Here is a 19,375-nt window from a genome sequence, read left to right on the forward strand (position 1 = left end):
TACAACTCCTTGCCAGTTTTCCTCTTTTCCAGGGTTTTGCTATTTTAATTCAACCATTACACTGCTGATCATGAATTGAATAAATATAATCAAGAATGTATCGTTCATCCTAACTTGCATGATTGCTTAATCTCAATCGGTGACAAAATGACCGTACTTAATGCTACTTTATTCTCAGCAAGCACACAGTTCGTAGGAAAATATTCTTGTGGGTAACACACAAAATCTGAGATGTGAGTGAGGAAAAGAACAGAATTATATTCTGCCAATTTTAGCCGTTTTCAGTAATGCCGAAGATAACGTAAGGCGTCAAAGAAAAAAAATATAATAGCCTTTCAAGATGTCATAATAATTTGGACTACGAGATAACGATATGTTTTTTTATTGAGATCTCGGTTAAAAGGTAATGTTTTATCGTGATCTCGAATTAAAAAAAAAGTCCCCTTACGGCTTCCGTAATACCTTTTCATATTGTGTTTAATTCTATTAATAAAAAAAAGTGTTGTTTCATGGATAGTCTATGGAAAATTTGGAATTTTCTGCACAAATTGTACATGTCAAAATAGCATGATGACCCATACTTTTTATTAGGGCCTCGGTGACCAAGGGGTTTATGTAGTTTTACTACTGTAAACATTGGCCAGTCAACACTGACTCGACTCCAATCTTAATTGACTAGGATTGTCAGTTTTCCTATCGAAGGTCGGTGGTTTTCTTCGGGGACTCATCAAATTCCGTTATATTTACATTGATGCGTTAACTAAACAGACACTAATGAAGGGTCTTCCGGGTGCTCCATGACGCTCCTAGCTAAAGTGTTGAAATCATGTTTGTAAGCACTTAAAGACAAGCTATCAATTCTAAGGGCGGGTGAATACGATAAGGAAGATTTGTTAGAGTACACACTTTCTAAGTCTTTTTCAGGTTGCAATAGTATTAAAACATTTGAATTGTCTGCCGTTTACAAAAGTACTAGGGAGATGCAATATCATTGCCAATTTGACACTTACCAACCAAAGTTTAAATGAATTGGATGCAAGTAAAAATAGGTAACCGTACGGCCTTAACAATGAAAAATACCCTTGTCGTATTAACAGCTATAAAACACATGTATGCATTTTGTATCATGATTTCCTTGATAAATGATTGCTGCTTACTAGGAAGCTATTAAATCAAGAATTTGTGAAGTCAAAATCACCACATCGATTTTTTTCGGACGACATCACGAATGTGTTAACCATTATGGAATATCTGTTTCAGTGATGATGACGGAGTTGTTCTAATTGTCGTAACCGTCATCATGTTCTCATTTCGTCCATAGTAACCATCCGAATTAAAATTATCAGCGAATTGTATTTTAGGATGAAACCAGAGGATCGGGATCTGTGTACCCTGCACAAGCACAAATATTAACCCGCTTTTTAGTAGAGTTTGTTTTGCTCAGTCTATAGTTTTCTATGTTGTGTTTTATTACTGTTGTTTGGGTTTTTCGTGTGAAAATTTTAGTTTTTTTAATGGTTTTGTCAGGTGTTTTTCGTCTTATGAGTTTTAATATTCCTATGATATCTTTCACCTTTACTTTAACATTAATTCAATATGGTGGATTACTAGTTTGACAGTAATGTAGAGAACAGGAAATTTATTGTTAAAAAAGGAAGAAAATATGTATTGACATCATTATTTTTAATAAAATTTAGTAGAGTTCAATATTTTTGTACTTAACTAAGGAATCATTTCCTAAATTTGTTTTACATTCGTATTAATGAATGAATAATTTCAGGAAATAACAATTTGAAAAGTTCAAAACTTTAAAGGTTCTATTATGAGTTAAATGATCGTTTGAAATATCTGTTTCAATTGTTTTGTCCGCAATCCCGTCCTCTTTCCTGAAATGTGACACCATCTAGTTTGTACTTGCATGAGAAAAACGACGAGTACAACATGCTGATCAAATAACTATCCACGAGCACATGAGATAACCAACGTTTTTTTTTGTTGAATCCGGTTTTTTTTAATCTATCTGTATGTAGTTTTTTTTGCCATGGCGATGCCAGTTTGTCTGTGCCTAGTGAGTTTGAATTAACATTTTGTACCTACCACTTTTCTTGTATTGATCAGCAACAAGTATATTTTTATAAAACTTTAATAAAGGAAACAGTTGTATGCCGGTGTTCAAAAGTTATAAATCGATCGAGAGAAAACATATCCGGGTTACAAACAAAAACCAAGGGAAACACATCAACTATCAGAAGAAAACAAAACTTCAGGAACACCAAAGTGCAACAAAATCAAACACAACACACATAGAAAACAAACTATTTGATATCAATTGCCATATTCCTGACCTGGTACAGCATATTTTAAGAAAGAAATGGTGGGTTGAACCAGGTTTAATGAGTAGCCAAACACCCGCTTTATGACAATGTTAAAAAAAAGATGACAGAAATACATAACAAACAAACACAAGAACATCCACAAAAGAGAAATGTATAAACAAATAATACACTAGTCGACACAACATGCAAACATCAGATCAACAAATGAACATATTACATCAACGGCAAACACCACAGTGACGCGCATATGTAATAAACATGCAATCTCGTATTTTATACAATTATTTTCACACTATTTGTCCAAACGATTGTCATGACAATGATGGTACTGAAAGGCAATTTAAAACAAAATTTGGACTACAAACGATAAGATATAATAGATAATCAAAACAAACCCATAACAGAAACGTCAAAAATAAATACATGAATGCTGGATGAAAAAATATAAATGTAAACTATTACAACATAGTGTTCGAACAAGAGAAACCTTTTTTATGTTTAAATCGTCTGATATCATGACCATAATGACATTGTTGCAAAAAAATACGTCTATGTTGAAAATCCGCATTTGAATATATTTGTGAAATAAGAATACCAATTAAGTATCAATCACTAAATAAACTCATCATAGATACGAAGATTGATTTTTTGTAAAAGACACGTAACATTATTGAATGTTTTATCTTCATTTAGTTACAATTTACATGAACACTTATGTCAATTTGATAATATATAAAATTGAGAATAGAAATGGGGAATGTGTCCTTCAGCTGGCCCCTAAACAAATATATACTAGTTCAGTGATAATGAACGCCATACTAAACTCCAAATTGTACACAAGAAACTAAAATTAAAATAATACAAGTCTAACAAAGGTCAGAGGCTCCTGACTTGGGACAGGCGCAAAAATGCGGCGGGGTTAAACATGTTTATGAAATCTCAACCCTCCCCCTATACCTCTAGCAAATGTAGAAAAGTAAAGGCTTTATAAAAGTCCTGAACTTTAGGCTTTATAAAAGTCCTGAACTTTATGCTTTAAACTAATGACTAACAGAGTTTATAAGCTTCGGTTCTTGCTTGAACATCCTTATGCTACTTTACATTTTGGCAGTATTTAGAGCTTTAATATCGATTTTTTTCTGTATCCGCCCTTATATTATTCAAACAGTTTGGTATCTGGCAGATGGCAAATATGGAAAAAGTAAAATATTAACAAATGTTTCCCTTATTTTTGCGCATCGACAAAAAGGTAAGTTGTCGAGATAAATGTGATTAATTAGTTTTGAACTACATCTGTTAAAAATCGGAATTGCAAGAGGAAAGTTTAACATATTCGGTACGCTTTTACTTTTAATTGTTGCATTCTTTATGAATAGTTTCGTGTCCCCTTTAAAACTTATAGGAATGTTTAGTCATAAGGCAAAATGACGCCATTGCAGGATCAGACAAGCCATCATTATCAAAAAAAGATATTGAGTCATCATAAAATTACTTTGATATTTATTAGCAGCGTAAAATGAAATGTTTTCCTGTCCTGTGGGGTTGTTTTCATGCTCCTGTAAAAGTTAACAATTGGTAGATTTCTGGTTAGTACGACATACACAAAACTTTGAATGTCTTTATTTATTACATGTGACAATAAAATTCTTTTTGAGTCATAATAATACATATAATTGTAATTCTTACATTTTGCATCGGCAGGGAGTATTCCTAAAAGTAATACAAGTTGACAAAACAGCATCAACGCCATTTGAACAAAGTATATCCGATGTAAATAAATAACCAGGAAATACAAAATATAACGTACAGGTTCTGTTCATATAGTATTAGACCTTTTATCGTGTGTCTTATATTTTTGTGTTTGTATTTGTTTTTTATAAAAAACCCAATGCAACTATTAAAACCACCCTCATTTCCAGATATCATCTTTAGAATATTGTTATTGATCAATGGTCATGAAAATAAGCTTTTCTGTTGAAGATTTGTCTGATGAAGAAAAAACTGACTCTTATGCTCAATCCATCAACATCATCACAAATAAATAAATTGAGGTTCTGCATTAGAACTGTGGATAGGTGACAATGGACTATTAGCTGTAATAAAATGATGATGTATATATAATTGAATTTGAATAGGTTTTTTTTTCAAAATCTTAAGCAGTAAATAAATAAATTTGGAGACCTTATAATAGGATTTCATTTTAGCACGATGAAAATGTCAATTACATTGTAGCAATATGTAACATCTGTGGTTTTTTTTTATAAGACACATGGAATCTTACTTGCTTACTGTAAAACGATCCTAGTAGGCATGACAGACTGTGCGGAGGTAGCGTTGTAAAACACATCTTCTTAACTTAGTCATTTGAAGTAGAACACTACAACCACAGACAGTTTATATGTATTAGGTCTTTGTATCAAATGATTAATGATGAATTTAATGTTAATTTCTATAACTTACAATTATCACTTTTCAATGATATTAAAAAGGTCATAAATACAGTATGAAGATACAAATGAGCGATCAGAAACTGTAAGTCGATAAAAAAAATCATAGTCGTAGTAAAAAAGTACATTCCCAACAACCTTACAAAGTATAGAACAAGCAAAGGAAATCCAATATAAAACCAGTGTTGAACTTCGGATGGGTTAGCAGTTCCTTTTCTACACCGGTTTGCTCAAGACAAAGAAACTTTGAGAAGTTAAATGAAAAGAGCGTCACTGAGGAGTCTTTTGTAGACCAAACGCGCGTCTGATATAAATATAAAATTTTAATCCTTGTATCTATCTATGATGAGTTTATTCGTAAGGGTTTCGCGGAACCCAGTGTTTCGACTACTTTTGCTTAAAGACGCTGCAGGCTCAACAAAAATAGGGAAAAAATATTAATTTTTTTCTCTAGATACTATCTTTTATGTTTGCTTTGTCCGTGTGACTTTTTGTGTTTCTTTGATACATTTACCATGACTCTATACTTAAACAACCCGTTTATGGGTTGATTTACATACATAAGTTAAATTCAAAAATTAGAAAGTAATGAATGAGGTTGTTAAATTTGATATATGCCTTTTCGTGCTTGTTTGTTAAATATCTGATTATCTTTATTGATTAAGATACTTTCGGTACTTGTACATTCTACCATTATTGTTTATGATATTCTCGCAAACTTGTCTTTCATTTTTGCTAATGTGCTTTGTGTATATGCCTACTAGTGTTACTTTGATGCATATAGCTATATAGCGTGACTCTACTTATACATCCCGTAATTGGGCCATTGTAAAACTTGTTTGTTGCTTGTCTTTCATTTTTGCTATGTGCTTTGTTTATATGCCTTTTTATGTTTCGTAGTTACATACATGACATGGCTCTGTACTTATACATCCCGTCATAGTGTTATTGTACTAAAATAGATTTGTGTATTCTTGTCTTTATTTTGTGCTTCTTTGTTACATATTTGTTTGCTGTTTTGGTGAATAAGATTACTATAACACAATATTGACTGTATTATTTACATTTTTACCTAATATGTTTGTTTGTTTTGTTCACGCATCGTTGTCAAGATAATGGAATTTGATGCGAAAGGTTTAGCTAGCTATAAAACCAGGTTCGATCCACCATTTTTCACATGGACGAAATGTTAATTGAATATAAGGATGTGCTAATTCCGTTCTTAGAGGAAATGTTCAACAGGGTATTGTCTTCTGGTTACTTTCCGACAACATGGACAGTTGCGATACTTGTTCCAGTTTTTAAAAAAAGGCGATCCGTCTGATCATGTAAACTATCGCGGCATAAGTTTGGTTAGTAATTTGGCCAAATTGTTCACGTCCATTATGAATATGAGATTATTGCTTTGGTCCGATACCTATAACATTATTACTGATGCACAGTTTGGATTTCGGCCGGGCAGCAGTACAGTTGATGCGATGTTTAGTTTATTAACTGTCATTCAAACTACACTCTCCAGTAAGAATCGTTTGTATTGCTGTTTTGTAGACTACAAGCAGGCGTTTGATACAATATGTAGACTGAATTTATGGTTGAAATTGACAAAAATTGGTATAACAGGGAACTTTTATCATTACTAAAATCAATGTATTCAAATGTGAAATCATGTGTACGAATTGATGGCTTTTATTCAGAGCAGTTCACGAGTACAGTTGGCTTAATGCAAGGGGAAGTACTTTCTCTCATCCTTTTTTCATTGTACGTGAACGATTTTGAAATGGAATTTTTAAACAACCGTATGAAGTACAGGAATTGTCTCTTTTTTTGCTTATGTTTGCCGATGATATGATACTATTTTCTGATTCCGTAAAAGGTTTACAAGATATGTTAGACACACTTTTATTGTACACTCAAAAATGGGGTTTAACTGTGAACAATGCTAAAACAAAGATTATAGTATTTAGAAATGGTGGTAATGTGAGGGTTGAAGAAAAGTGGTATTTTGATGGTAGTGTTATTGACATTGTTGATGAATTTTGTTATTTAGGTATTCTGTTGAATTATGACGGAATTGTTTTTTAAAAACTCAAAAACAATTAGCTGAGCAAGGCAGGAAATCTGTATTTGCCTTGAAATCAAAAGTGTCATCCTTATATTTGAATGTTTTCACATACCTTAATTTGTTTGATACATATATAAGTAGTATTACATGCTATGGCAGTGAGATATGGGGCTTTCATAAAGCTCCGAATATTGAAAAAGTTCAGTTAGATTTTTGCAAAAATATTTTAGGTGTCAAACAATGTACAAAGAATATAATGGTGTATTATGAGTTTGGTGGATATCCTTTGATATATTCTAGATTGTATAATATTATAAGATACTGGTTTAAACTTTTATCAACGAATAATTGTATTCTTGAAAATTGTTACAAAGAGCAGGTACGGAATCAATGTAACAACAGAAATAGTTGGATTTATCAACTGAAGTATTTATTGTTTAATTTGGGTCTGAATGACTTCTGGTATAACCAAGATAATTTAGTTGTAAATGACACTCTTTAGTATTTTGTCAAAACTAGAATATTTGATCAAGCTAATCAATATTTGAATCAATTATTGGATGGCACGCCAAAGTGTTTTTTATATAAATACTGTGTAAATAATGTTCGTTTACAATTTTACCTTACTAAACATGTGAATTTTAGAGTGTATCTAACGAGAATAAGATTGTCTTCACATAACTTATTTGTTGAAACAGGACGATATCACGGTGTCAATAGATCAGAAATAAAATGCACTCTCTGTACTTTAAATACAATAGAAGACGAGGTTCATTTCATTTTACAGTGTGATTGTTATAATGCAATTAGGAGACAGTATATTAAGCCATATTATTATAAGCGTCCATCTTCATTTAAGCTTATACAGTTGTTGAGCACAGAAAATGTAAAAGACATATGTAACCTTTGTAAATTTCCTTTCCATGCATTTAAACGTAGAACAAACATGTTATAAGTTACCAATACTTAATATAGATTATTATTCTTCTCGGATGTATTCATTTATCAGTTATGTATTTTTTATGTATTTATTTATGATATATTGTATTTGCATATATATTATATTTGTACTGATGAGCATCATTTGCTCAAAGTAATAAAGAATTGAACTCTTTTTGTATAAATTCGGTTTCAACTCCCTGAGGCAACTTGGCTTTAGATGAATTTGGCTATTTATTTTAGGTATTTTCTACATGTAGCTCTTCAACGGTTTCGGTACTTATACATCCTCGGATTTCAAATGTTTGAAAAGCGCTGTGGACGCAAGAAATTATTAAACGTGTTGTTTTCAAATTGTTTACATCACTGGGTCGATACCTCTGCTGGTCGATTATCAGTCCCCCAGGGTATCATCAGCTAAGTAGTCAGTACTTCGGTAATTACATGATTTAACAAATTTTCTAAAATTGTCCGTTTATTATTAAGAAACTAAGGTTTGAACTCCCTCAGGCTAAGTTGACTTTCGATGAATTTGGCTATTTATTTTAGGTATTTTTGACATATAGCTCTTCAGCGGTTTCGGTACTTATACATCCTCGGATTTCAAATGTTTGGCTTTGAGCGTTCCTGATGAAGGTAAATCCAGAAAAGCGCTTCGGACGGAATAAACTATTAAACGTGTTGTTTTTAATTTGTTTTTCAATGTAAATTACTAATTTTTGGCAATTTGGTAAAGGTCAAATACGTCAACCCATGAAATCTAAAATCTACAATTGTTTTCTATTTAGCAATTGTAAGAGTATGCAACGCTCGAATCGAAAACATTTCTGAGTTTTTTATACAGTATAAGATGTTGTATTTAGTGCTCTATAAACTCGTAGTATATCCCTTTTTTTTTTGCCCCACCTACGATAGTGGAGGGGCAATATGTTTTTCGCTCTGAGCGTCCTAACGTCCGTCTGTCCCGCAGCAGGTTATAGATTTTGGTCAAGGTAGATTTTGATGAAGTTGAAGTACAATCAACTTGACTTAGTACACATGTTCCCTATAATATGACTTTTCTTATTCTAATGCCAAATTAGAGTTTTTACCCCTATTTTACGGTCCATAAAACATAGAAAATGATAATGCCATTGGGGGATCCGTGTTTTATGGCCACACAATTATTTGTGTTAATATTCGTTTTAGCACAGTATATCAGTTAGATTAAATTTAAATGAAACAAATTAAACTTAAGATAATTAAAAGGGCGGAAGCGAAAAAAGAATAATGTATTTTTCAAGACATAAAGGGGCATAGCTGTAGAATATTAATTGACTTGTTGTATGAGGAAAACGTCAGTTAGTGTGCTAGAACGAAAATAGGACAGACAGAAAAACGGAAGGTCGAGGGTAACGGCATTAAAATACACATGTCCTTAAAACATATCACAAGGTGAAGCTCAAATCCTTTATATAATTATAGTGTTGAGATATGTTTATTGATAAAATCATAGTATATAGAGCGAACAAAAAAAGCATAACTGAATAAACAAATTGATAAATAAACAAACAAACGTGATCTTTATAATTGATTATTTCTCAATATAAAGAGCATTTATAACTATGGCAAGTTTCACCATCTTTAAACCTGGTAAAGGAAGAAAACTCAATTGTGGTACTGATTCAGTGCAAAATAAGTGAATAAAGTAATGTTCAGTCTAAGTTTTTTTTTTTTTTTTTGTTGAAAGAAACCCCTGGGTTCTAAAAAAACAAACTTAAAACAATATTTAATCAATCATAAATTGTTGTCTTTAATACTTGACAACTTAGAGAAAGTATTATTGTAAGCTTTATTTTATCCGAAAGGTGGAAATAATTATCGTTCACATTATGAAGACACAACCATTAGAACCTCCTCACCTACTCCATTCTTATAAAGAAAAGCTAGAGGCTTTTCAAAAAATATACTATAAATTTGGTGGAAGGTGAACATTTTTTAACTATTTGTTATCCAGTATAAACTGATGATAGAGAAATATTTTTGAAGAGGTCAACACAATTTCATATATCTCAAATGGGGCAAAATTATTTGCTTATTTACTAACGGACAAGTGTTCGTCACTTAAACTTTAAGGGAACTGGGTGTCAAATATCAAATTTCATCTTTCTGAAACAAAATACTTAGATTAAAATTCTTTGAGGATTTTATAATAGAAAGGTTAAGTTGGACCGTTTATGTTTGCTGTGAATTTTTTTTTAATAGAATGATTATGGTGTTTGAAAGGTCAGAAGCAGCATTAAAGATGACATAGAACCTATTGAAAATGCGACAATATTTGTTTTTAAAAACACTGCGTTACTTAACTGCACATTAGTATTTACAATTGATCAACGTGCTATAGGCCCTGATAATATTGTCGAGATCGATAAAAAGCATACAAAATGTAAATTTCAAAATATAAACAAATGCAAAAATAATGTAAGGTAATATCAAATCCATCAAATAGATAATATGATTATGAATAAGGGCTTTGATAAGGATTTTCTATTGGATAAATTTGTTTGGTCTTTGGTGGCGTCATTGCTATACTTTCATATTCTGTTTCTGGTATAGATTTGATAGTTTTAGGTAATGCACTGTTGATAGGATCGCTGTATGTTACAGCTAACGAATAGTCAGAGTAGCTAGGTTTTGTGACATCAGTACTTTTATACATATGGTCTGAATTGTCCTCCATAGGATTATCATATTCAGTGTATTCAGTGTCGTGGTCTTTAATAACTGATTCAAGGTACCTCAATTTTCTTTTTTTCACACTGAAAAAATAATAGTAAAGAGTAAAAAAACGACTTACAAATAGCTGATCATACACACAATAAATCAAGATGTAACTAATGTATATTGATATAAATTATGTTCATTTCCTGAGTCATTCATTGAATGGAGATTTGGTGTTACTTTTAGAAAAACTCCATTTCTGTTCTTAATTGTTTTAAACACACTATTTATGTTTAATGATAATTTCTGCTTAGTGTGTTCAATTCATCCCATTATCTCTTTTCTCTTACCCTGTCGACAAACCTCGTCTAACTATTTTCAAATTGTTTTTATTCACATATCATGTAATCGGTGGATCTCAAGACACTTCAGTATACACTATTAAGATACTTTTATATCTTTACTCCATTTTAACACTTTTTGGACATTGAAGTCACTGATAATTCCCGCGTTCGGCGTACAAAATGATAAGCCTGGTATCTTTGATGAGGATTTCTATTTGTAAGTACAATAATTTGCAGATATTTACATGTATCAAAAATTAGAAGTATCTAAATTAGTGCAAATATTATACATTTGTTATCACTACCTTAATGTTGATACAAAGATCCATTGATTGACTGTGCTAAAGGTCATTTTAGAGTTTTCATGTAGCAAATAGTTTTCAAAGCTAAAACCATAAATTTAAACGCCATGCAACTTAAGATCATAATAGGATTTCGTTTTTCATCCGTTACAAACACACCAAAGAATTTGATAGAAATTAAAAGGTTTTGTGTGTAAATTGATAAAACCAAAGTCACTACGAACGAAACGAAAAAAACCAAACAAAAGCAAAATAACTGCGCTTTTTATTGCTATTGCTAAGTCCAAAATAGACCTACAAAAAGGAGGAAAACATTCTCGCCTACCCCAAGTAACAGACCGTTATCTGTCGATCATGCTTCCGCTATGAACTCACGAATATAGCTGCGGGGTAATTTGACCAAATCATTTATAAATCTACTAAACAATCTCACGAAAATCTCAAAATTTGCTAGACATCTCAAATAGCAACCATTCAGAAAAACATTGGACATATTATAACTACATTTTGTGACTTTGCAGTAAAGTATTTGAGTAACATATGACTTAACTATTTGAATTACAATTTCCAAAGAAAAACACTAAAAATGAATAAAGTAGCACATACAAGTGAACTAAAAATACTTGGATGCATACACATCAAACACAGATACATTTTGGATGCGTCCAAACAGCATGAGGAAATTCTCTGTTAAATTACCTATTATGTTTGTTTGTTTTGTACACACATCGTTGTCAATATAATTGAACTGAATGCGACTTTCATACAAGTGAGTAGTAAAGTTAGCTATAAAACCAGGTTTAAAACCCCATTTTCTACATTAGAAAATACCTGTGCCAAGTCAGGAATATGACAGTTGTTGGAAAAGAAATGTTTTAGTATGTTAATTTATCTGATAAATTTCCTATGTGCACCTGAAAGAAATTACACCTAAAGATATAAAATAGCGCTTTTATTGCTAATTGAGTAATACTACAACTCAATAAGTATAAAGTTAACCCCATTTTATTGCAAATAGTAGAATTTCAAGATTCACATTTCTTTTTTAATACGCCAAATAGTCAATAGACAGAGGGGGGGAGAGAATAATGTTGTAATATCCACTGAAAAACTATCCACCATAGAAAAAAAGTAATTAAATGTATGCATCATTCGGTTACGGAACTGCTTTCAACAATTCGCAAATCCTTAATCGTACAGTAAGATATAAAAAGCCCTACACGACAAAATCATTTAAATGAGAAAACCAAAGACCTGTGTTATAAACAATAAACGAAAACCAAATATGACATACAGTAACTAACGACAACTACTGGACTAAAAGCTACTGACTTGATAAAGACACAAACAGTATATAGTTACAGAGTAAATCAATGGTGTATCGATATAACTAGCTAGAAGCACATTCAACAGAAGATGTTATAGCACAATTTAGACATGAGCATGACAACATCAAATAATTTTATCTCATGAAAACTATTAGCACAACCAGATGAAGCGTTTTTAGTTAGAGCATTCACATTATATTAGATTTTAACCCTTCAACTTATATTGTTAAATTTACTTACAGAATTACTACAGTCTATCAAAGACAAATATTGTTAAGTAGTTAAATTGATTATAAGTTTAAATTGATAAACATCTATATAAACGTTATAAAAGCATAATGATGATTGTATTAACAGAGCAAGAGATAAAACCCATGAATGCTGACATTTTTAGTGACTTATTTTTGAATGTATTTTTTTGTTGTTGACTTTTTATATCTCACTTATAAACAAATCGTTCAAATGAATAAATCGTTCACATAAAATGTCCTTTCGATGTCGTTGAATGTCAAATCAAAGGTATATAAAAAGTTGGGGGTTATTTTGGCAGATATTCTTGTTTTCTTGTTCATACTTACTTTCTGCGTTTAAAAATGATGAAAAGTATAACTATAGCGATTACAGCTAATACACCAGTACAACATCCAACTATTAATCCTAATGGAGACGCTTCTGCAATAAATAGCAAATAACACATGCCAATCTCGATTAGCACAGTACACCGGGCCGATACCTTATTGATCATGTCGATATCAAGCCTTTTGAGATAGTATTCGCCTTTACCGTCATTCTAAAAGGAAGTAGTCGTTTTGTTCTTATTTGTTGCATACATATATTAATCTGATTTAGCAAATTCTATACAGAGCTATGTGTTAAGTTGTCATAATAGCCCCGAATTATTTTTAACAGGATTGTAACTGTTTTCTTTGGGAAGTCATCAGTTTTTTGTGTCTATATGCATATTTTAATGAACTGATTTTTCGGTATGTTACTGTGACGAGTTCCACCTGAGATGACACTTTGTTCATTTTTCCTTTCGATAGAATTATTATTGTTCCAGTCTTACTTGCACCAGATTATGATATGCATTGACACATTTAGTTTTATTAAATATGTTTTTGAAATGAATACACTTCACTTAATTATTTATCAAAGTTGATTATGGATTATCGTCAAAAATTCATTAGAAGATGAAAATGTTTGAATAAAAAATGGAAAAATGGAAATGGAAATATAATTGGGTCCTTTTTAATGTTCCAATTCAAGTGTAGACTAGTATGTGCATTAAATTGGTTAAAATGGAGGAACATTACGAAATTAAAGAGACTCTGAAAAAAGAGGTATCACAATACTGAACTATTATTTACTGATACTCAATCTTATCAATGTGAACAATATTAAAAGTAAACATATAAATAGTAATTATTTGTTTTGTAGTATAGAATGTTATTATTTTAATTACATGCATATGCCAAACTAATAAAATACACAACAAAAAAGATATTACCGTCATTCCCTGTAGTATTCTGGTGGTCTCTGTGTAGTTTATGTGTGTAACACAGAGTGGCTAACTGTTCTGTGCAAAGTTTGGAAACGAGTGATACTGACCCGTTTGGAGAAATGGTTATGGCAGCACAAACAACCTTGTCACCACCTTTAATAAAGAAAATTCTTTTGACTTTATTTAATTTTGTTAGTGCAAACAATATTTTATTTAGATACAGATAAATAAATACGTACACCAATACAATACATGGATTGGAAAGCAATTGACAATTCGATTTTGTTAATATAAAAATGTTCTGATGTAGAAATGCTGTCACTGGAAACTGTTATTATTTCTTCAAGTTGTATGATTACGGTGAAAATTTTCTAATTTAGAATTGCCTGTCAGTTGACAAATAAAGGTTCTCAAATTATTTTTCAAAGCGTATTCACCAAACTTTCAATTTACATGAAATTTGTGTGAATCTTAAATATGTATGGGTGACAAATGTCTGTGCAATAATGTATATTAATACTGATCATGACTGAATAATTTTTCAGACATATCAGACGATTTATAGATCAAAATGATTTACTAGTGTAATTTATGATGTTTTGGGAACTGTTATTACTTGTATGTTTGTCCTTTTCATTTTTATCCATGGCGTTGTCAGTTTATTTTCGATTTATGAGTTTGACTGTCTCTCTGGTATCTTTCTTCCCTCTTTTTGCAAGTTGTATGATTATGTGTTTTACAAATTTTGGACTGTAGTAATGTCTGACGGTTGACAAATAAAGGATTTGTAATTATAAAATAGGACAAACATGGGATCATTCACAAAACATGTTATTACAATCTGTTGAGGGTTTCGTATGATATCTCTATTTAAAAAGATTAAATTGACGACGTTTTACTTTCCAGACATTTCTTTTACTGATTTGTATTTTCAATTTTTTTATGAACTTTTTATTAGCCCACTAATCGAGATTGAAATTTAGATCTGAACCAGGTTATCCCACCAAATTGTCATGTGCCTGTCTCAATTAGCCACCACTTCAGTGCGTTTCTATTGTTTCAAGACATATCACAACAATGAAAAAATTGGCTAACGTAGTGAATTCAAGTATCCAGTAGGCGAAATCAGATACTGCTACAATAGCAATATTTGAAGTGTTGATTGACAGGTAACATGTGTCCATCTTCAATATGAAATCTAAAATTGAAATCTATCTCATTTCAAAAGCTGAAAGGTTCTTCTATTAAAAAATAGAAAGATTTAAGGAAAAGTAAAATGCCAACACAATGAAATTTTTAATAGTTAACACAAGAAAATATTTTATGTTTAAATGGCAGAACCAAACTTATTATTGACTTGTATATTGTATCATCAAACCAATAGTTTGAAATATACAGTAGTTACCTATTCCCCAAGAAATCTTTTTTCGACGAAAAAAAGATACCCAATAATTGGTTCCGTTTTTGAATTCACTTCCAAGTATATTTATTTTCTGTAACAAGTGTTTGTCCTTTTTTGAACATGTTTGTTCTGCTACGAGCCATGAAGTTTTATTTCCATCGGATGAAGGGTTTTCTGAAAGTTAGAATAATAACAAATTAACATATAGCACATATTGACGAAATGATGCGTTTGATTTACCCAAAAATAGTTATGATGTTTAAGGTACCCGATCAATTATATATTCATAGTGGTCGCATATGCGTTTTGATTTTGCACCAATGAAAAATAAAGTATTTAGCTCATTTTTTATCATTATCCGAGTAGAGATAAAACGTAAAAACCTGCTGCAGACTTTCAAATTCTAAGCGACCAAGTATGATTGATTTATAATGCCATATGTAAAGTTTAATTAGCAAACAATGCATGACTGACACATTAGGGGAATAGTTATCAAAGGTACCAGGTTTATAATTTAATACATCAGACACGCGTGTCGTCTATATAAGACTAATCAGTGAAGCTCAGATTCAAAATAGTTAGAAAGCAAAACACGTACAAAGTTGAAGAGTATTGATGACCCGAAATTCCAAAAAGTTGTGCCAAATACAGCTAAGGTTATCTATGCCTGGGATAAGTAAATCCTAAGTATTTCGAATAATCTATACTTATGCAAACAGTAAACTTATAAAAATGACCATATAATTGATATTCATGTCAACACCAAAGAGCTGAATACTGGGCTGGTGAAACCCACCGGAACGAAACGTCCACCAGCAGTGGCATTGACCCAGTGGTGAAAATAATTATCAAAGGTACCAGGCTTATAATTAAATACGCCAGACGCGCGTTCGTCTTAGTTTCCTATCAAAGGGATACAGTCATCAATATAAAGAACATAATTTCATTGGTCTATACAAAACAAATGCTGTTTTCTGCATTTATTTCAATCGTTCATTATCAATTTCTTTAACTTTTGTTCGGGTATACCGTTTCAGTTTTTTTCCTAAACACCAGGTTGTTTTCCGTGTATAAATCAACCCCTTTTTATAACCCCATTATAAATACATATGGTCTCCACGCGTACGCTTTAAACAAATTTCATTTCTAGAAATGTTTGCGAGGGAGAATAAATATACACTGACCAATACAAGTATTTCGGAGTTATATTTTCTGAGAAGAAAGCTTTTCACATGAATGCGGAAATCTACACCACTCGACTGGACATGCGCTTGGAGCTATTATTTCAAAAATTCATGTAGAGGTAAGCTTACATCATATCATTGAAAAAATAGCATCTTTTAATGTTGAAGCACATTATAAAAAGATTTATTTGCACTCATACCACATCTTATATTTAGTAATAGATATTGTGTTTTAAACTAAACACCAACGTTCATGTTATTTATGATAACAGGTATGTACGGAATAGACAGCCAGTAACAGAATACCAGTTGAATACCAACATTCTACAGTCTGCTAATAATTTGAATGTGTGCCGAGTTGAAATAAATTTGAAACGGAGATTCTTTCAAAGTATTTTTCAAAGCGTATTCATCAATCTTTCAATTTCTATGAAATTTGTGTGGATCTGAAATATATATGGGCAAAGAATATCCTGTAAATTATGAATATTAATACTGATCATGACTGAATAATTTTTTTAAGACTTTTCAGACGATGTAAAGAACAAAATGACTGTTTAAAACTTAAACTCGTTTACTAGACATAGTGTAAATTATGATATCCTTGCAGCTGTCACTAGAAACTACTATCACTTCTACAAGTTGTATGATCATGATGTTTTGAAAGCCGCCTCTTTACTATTGATAAAGCATATGCGTACCCAGACATTTGCTTGGATATTTAACTGAATATATGAATACCTGTTTATTTTGTAGGAATAACAGTTTATCAAATGACCTCTCCCTCATCCCCCTGTTACCTTGACAACATGTAACATTTGTGTAAATAGTATGTGTATGCTACTTTTACAGAATATAAAAATGATGTAAATGCGACAATCGTATAACGGTTCGGTTCAACACATTACAAAAAAGCGATCTAAAGTCCGTTAAATTTTACAAAAACATTCACTGAAAATACTGGGCAAATTTGACCACAATCCTCCTTGACTTTGTAGATTAGAATTCTGTTTATTGACCCTGCCTGTCAACCAACATGGCCAACATTGTAAAAATAAGACAAAGGGGTAAAATGACCGTTGAGTCTATTATCTTAAAAACTGTTATTGATAGAGAAAAATCGTACAAGATAGTAGATATAGGAAAATGTGGTATGAGTAACAAATTTATAAAAGTAAACTATTATAGGTCAAAGTACGGCCTTCAACACGGAGCATTGGCTCACACCGAACAGCAAGCTATAAAAGGCTATATCTGGTCGAACGTTTTCATATGCAAAATTCTGTACCAAAATGCTACGTTGCAACTCAAAGTACCCTTTATATCCACATTTGAGCAAACAGAAGAGGATCGGAACAACAATATAGCAATGAGGTAAACAGTAATTGGTCTTATAGTAATCATGTAATTTGACTGGACTAACGACAAAAGTCTTTTTAATACGTTATAGCGTAAGGTTGGAATACACCAGATAATGGATAAGCACATCATTTAACTAATTGAGGACATAGAAAATATCTATATTTTTGTTAAAATATATGGATATTGTCAACTCATATGTTTAAAGTTGAGATGATGAAATGCCAAATGAACATCATTTAATGTTAAATTGAAATCATATAATATCAATTGAAATAATTTAATGTAAATTACACATCATGAAAATGTGATTGAACAATAAAATGATGCTGTTCCTCGTCATATTTAGGAATATTTACACCACATAATTTAAGAGGATGTCAGAGTGACAGCAGACCTGGTTTTCTTGCAGAGGTCGAACCCTGAACAGTTGAGCAAGTATGGACACAACATTTAAAAGCTTAAAACAGCTCTGAACTTAGATTGAGATTGAGTGTATGAAATAGATTTATAAATGAAAATGATATTTGCAAATCTGAACCTCAAAACATGATCATGTAAAAGTTAAACATGAACACACACAACAACGAAAAAATACCTCATAACAACTGTGACATCTACCTCCATAACAAACATGACTTAAAAAAACAATTTGACAACTAATTACTTAAACTATTGAACATTACTGGTGCATCGAAATATGTTTTGAGTTATTTCCCTTTAAACAGAAATACATCTCTTAAATAAGATATGATTTAATCAATTAAAATTATTCTCTAATCTTAGATATGATGTAACCTGTATCTATTTTCAAATTATAACCAAATTTAAGGTAGCACAATACAAAGATTTTTTTACTTCCAATCTCCAACCCTTACAATGCTGTAACTTTCTCAAGACGGCATATAAATTAATAAAAGAGGTATAGATAGATAAAAGATAAAAAATTTAATTAATGCAATTTCTTTTGTTATGCAATCATTATGTAATCAATTATTATGCAATTAATGGCAAAACCTTGGTCAGTTCACTTGAAAGAATTTAGGTCTTTCATCTCTTTAACTATCCTGGAAATTTTAACGAAATCTTAATCAACACAGCAGGAGCTACAAAAGGGTGTCTCAAATTATCACTATCTTATTCAATTCTCTCATAAATCTATAATTTGTGTAAACATCTTTACCACATAAAAGTTGATAATGTTCGATTAGTTGTAAAATTTGATCTATAAATTCTATAATGGTTTACTTTTATAAATTGTTTTTTGGATGGAGAGTTGTCTCATTGGCACTCACACCACATCCTCCTATATCTATCCGAAATCTGAGACACCCTTTTGTACATAATGTCTTTAGGAACAACATATAATAAAATCAACCCTCGCGGGTTATCCATGAAGGAGCTAATTTCAATTGAAAGTGGAAGTTCCTTGTAAAATTTTGTAGACACAGTTAACATTATAATTGATTAC

General features: G+C 31.3%; 1 protein-coding gene across 2 annotated transcripts in view; it reads right to left on the bottom strand.

Moving 5' to 3' along the window:
* The window catches only part of LOC139488064 (uncharacterized), a 222,688-nt gene that overhangs the window by 176,031 nt on the left and 27,282 nt on the right, over positions 1 to 19,375 (bottom strand). The window contains exons 6-9 of one of the 2 annotated variants that reach the window (XM_071273403.1): positions 15,365 to 15,535; positions 13,966 to 14,112; positions 13,037 to 13,130; positions 10,084 to 10,582 (exon numbers count right to left, since the gene is read on the bottom strand). The exons of the other annotated variant lie outside the window; for it this stretch is intronic. Coding sequence (XP_071129504.1) covers positions 10,282 to 10,582; positions 13,037 to 13,130; positions 13,966 to 14,112; positions 15,365 to 15,535 — 713 coding nt within the window. The 3' untranslated portion in view covers positions 10,084 to 10,281. Of the gene's footprint in view, positions 1 to 10,083; positions 10,583 to 13,036; positions 13,131 to 13,965; positions 14,113 to 15,364; positions 15,536 to 19,375 lie in introns of those variants that run through there. 2 annotated transcript variants of the gene reach the window in all.

This window comes from Mytilus edulis, chromosome 9, assembly GCF_963676685.1.
Source record: "Mytilus edulis chromosome 9, xbMytEdul2.2, whole genome shotgun sequence".
Lineage (NCBI taxonomy): Eukaryota > Metazoa > Mollusca > Bivalvia > Mytilida > Mytilidae > Mytilus > Mytilus edulis.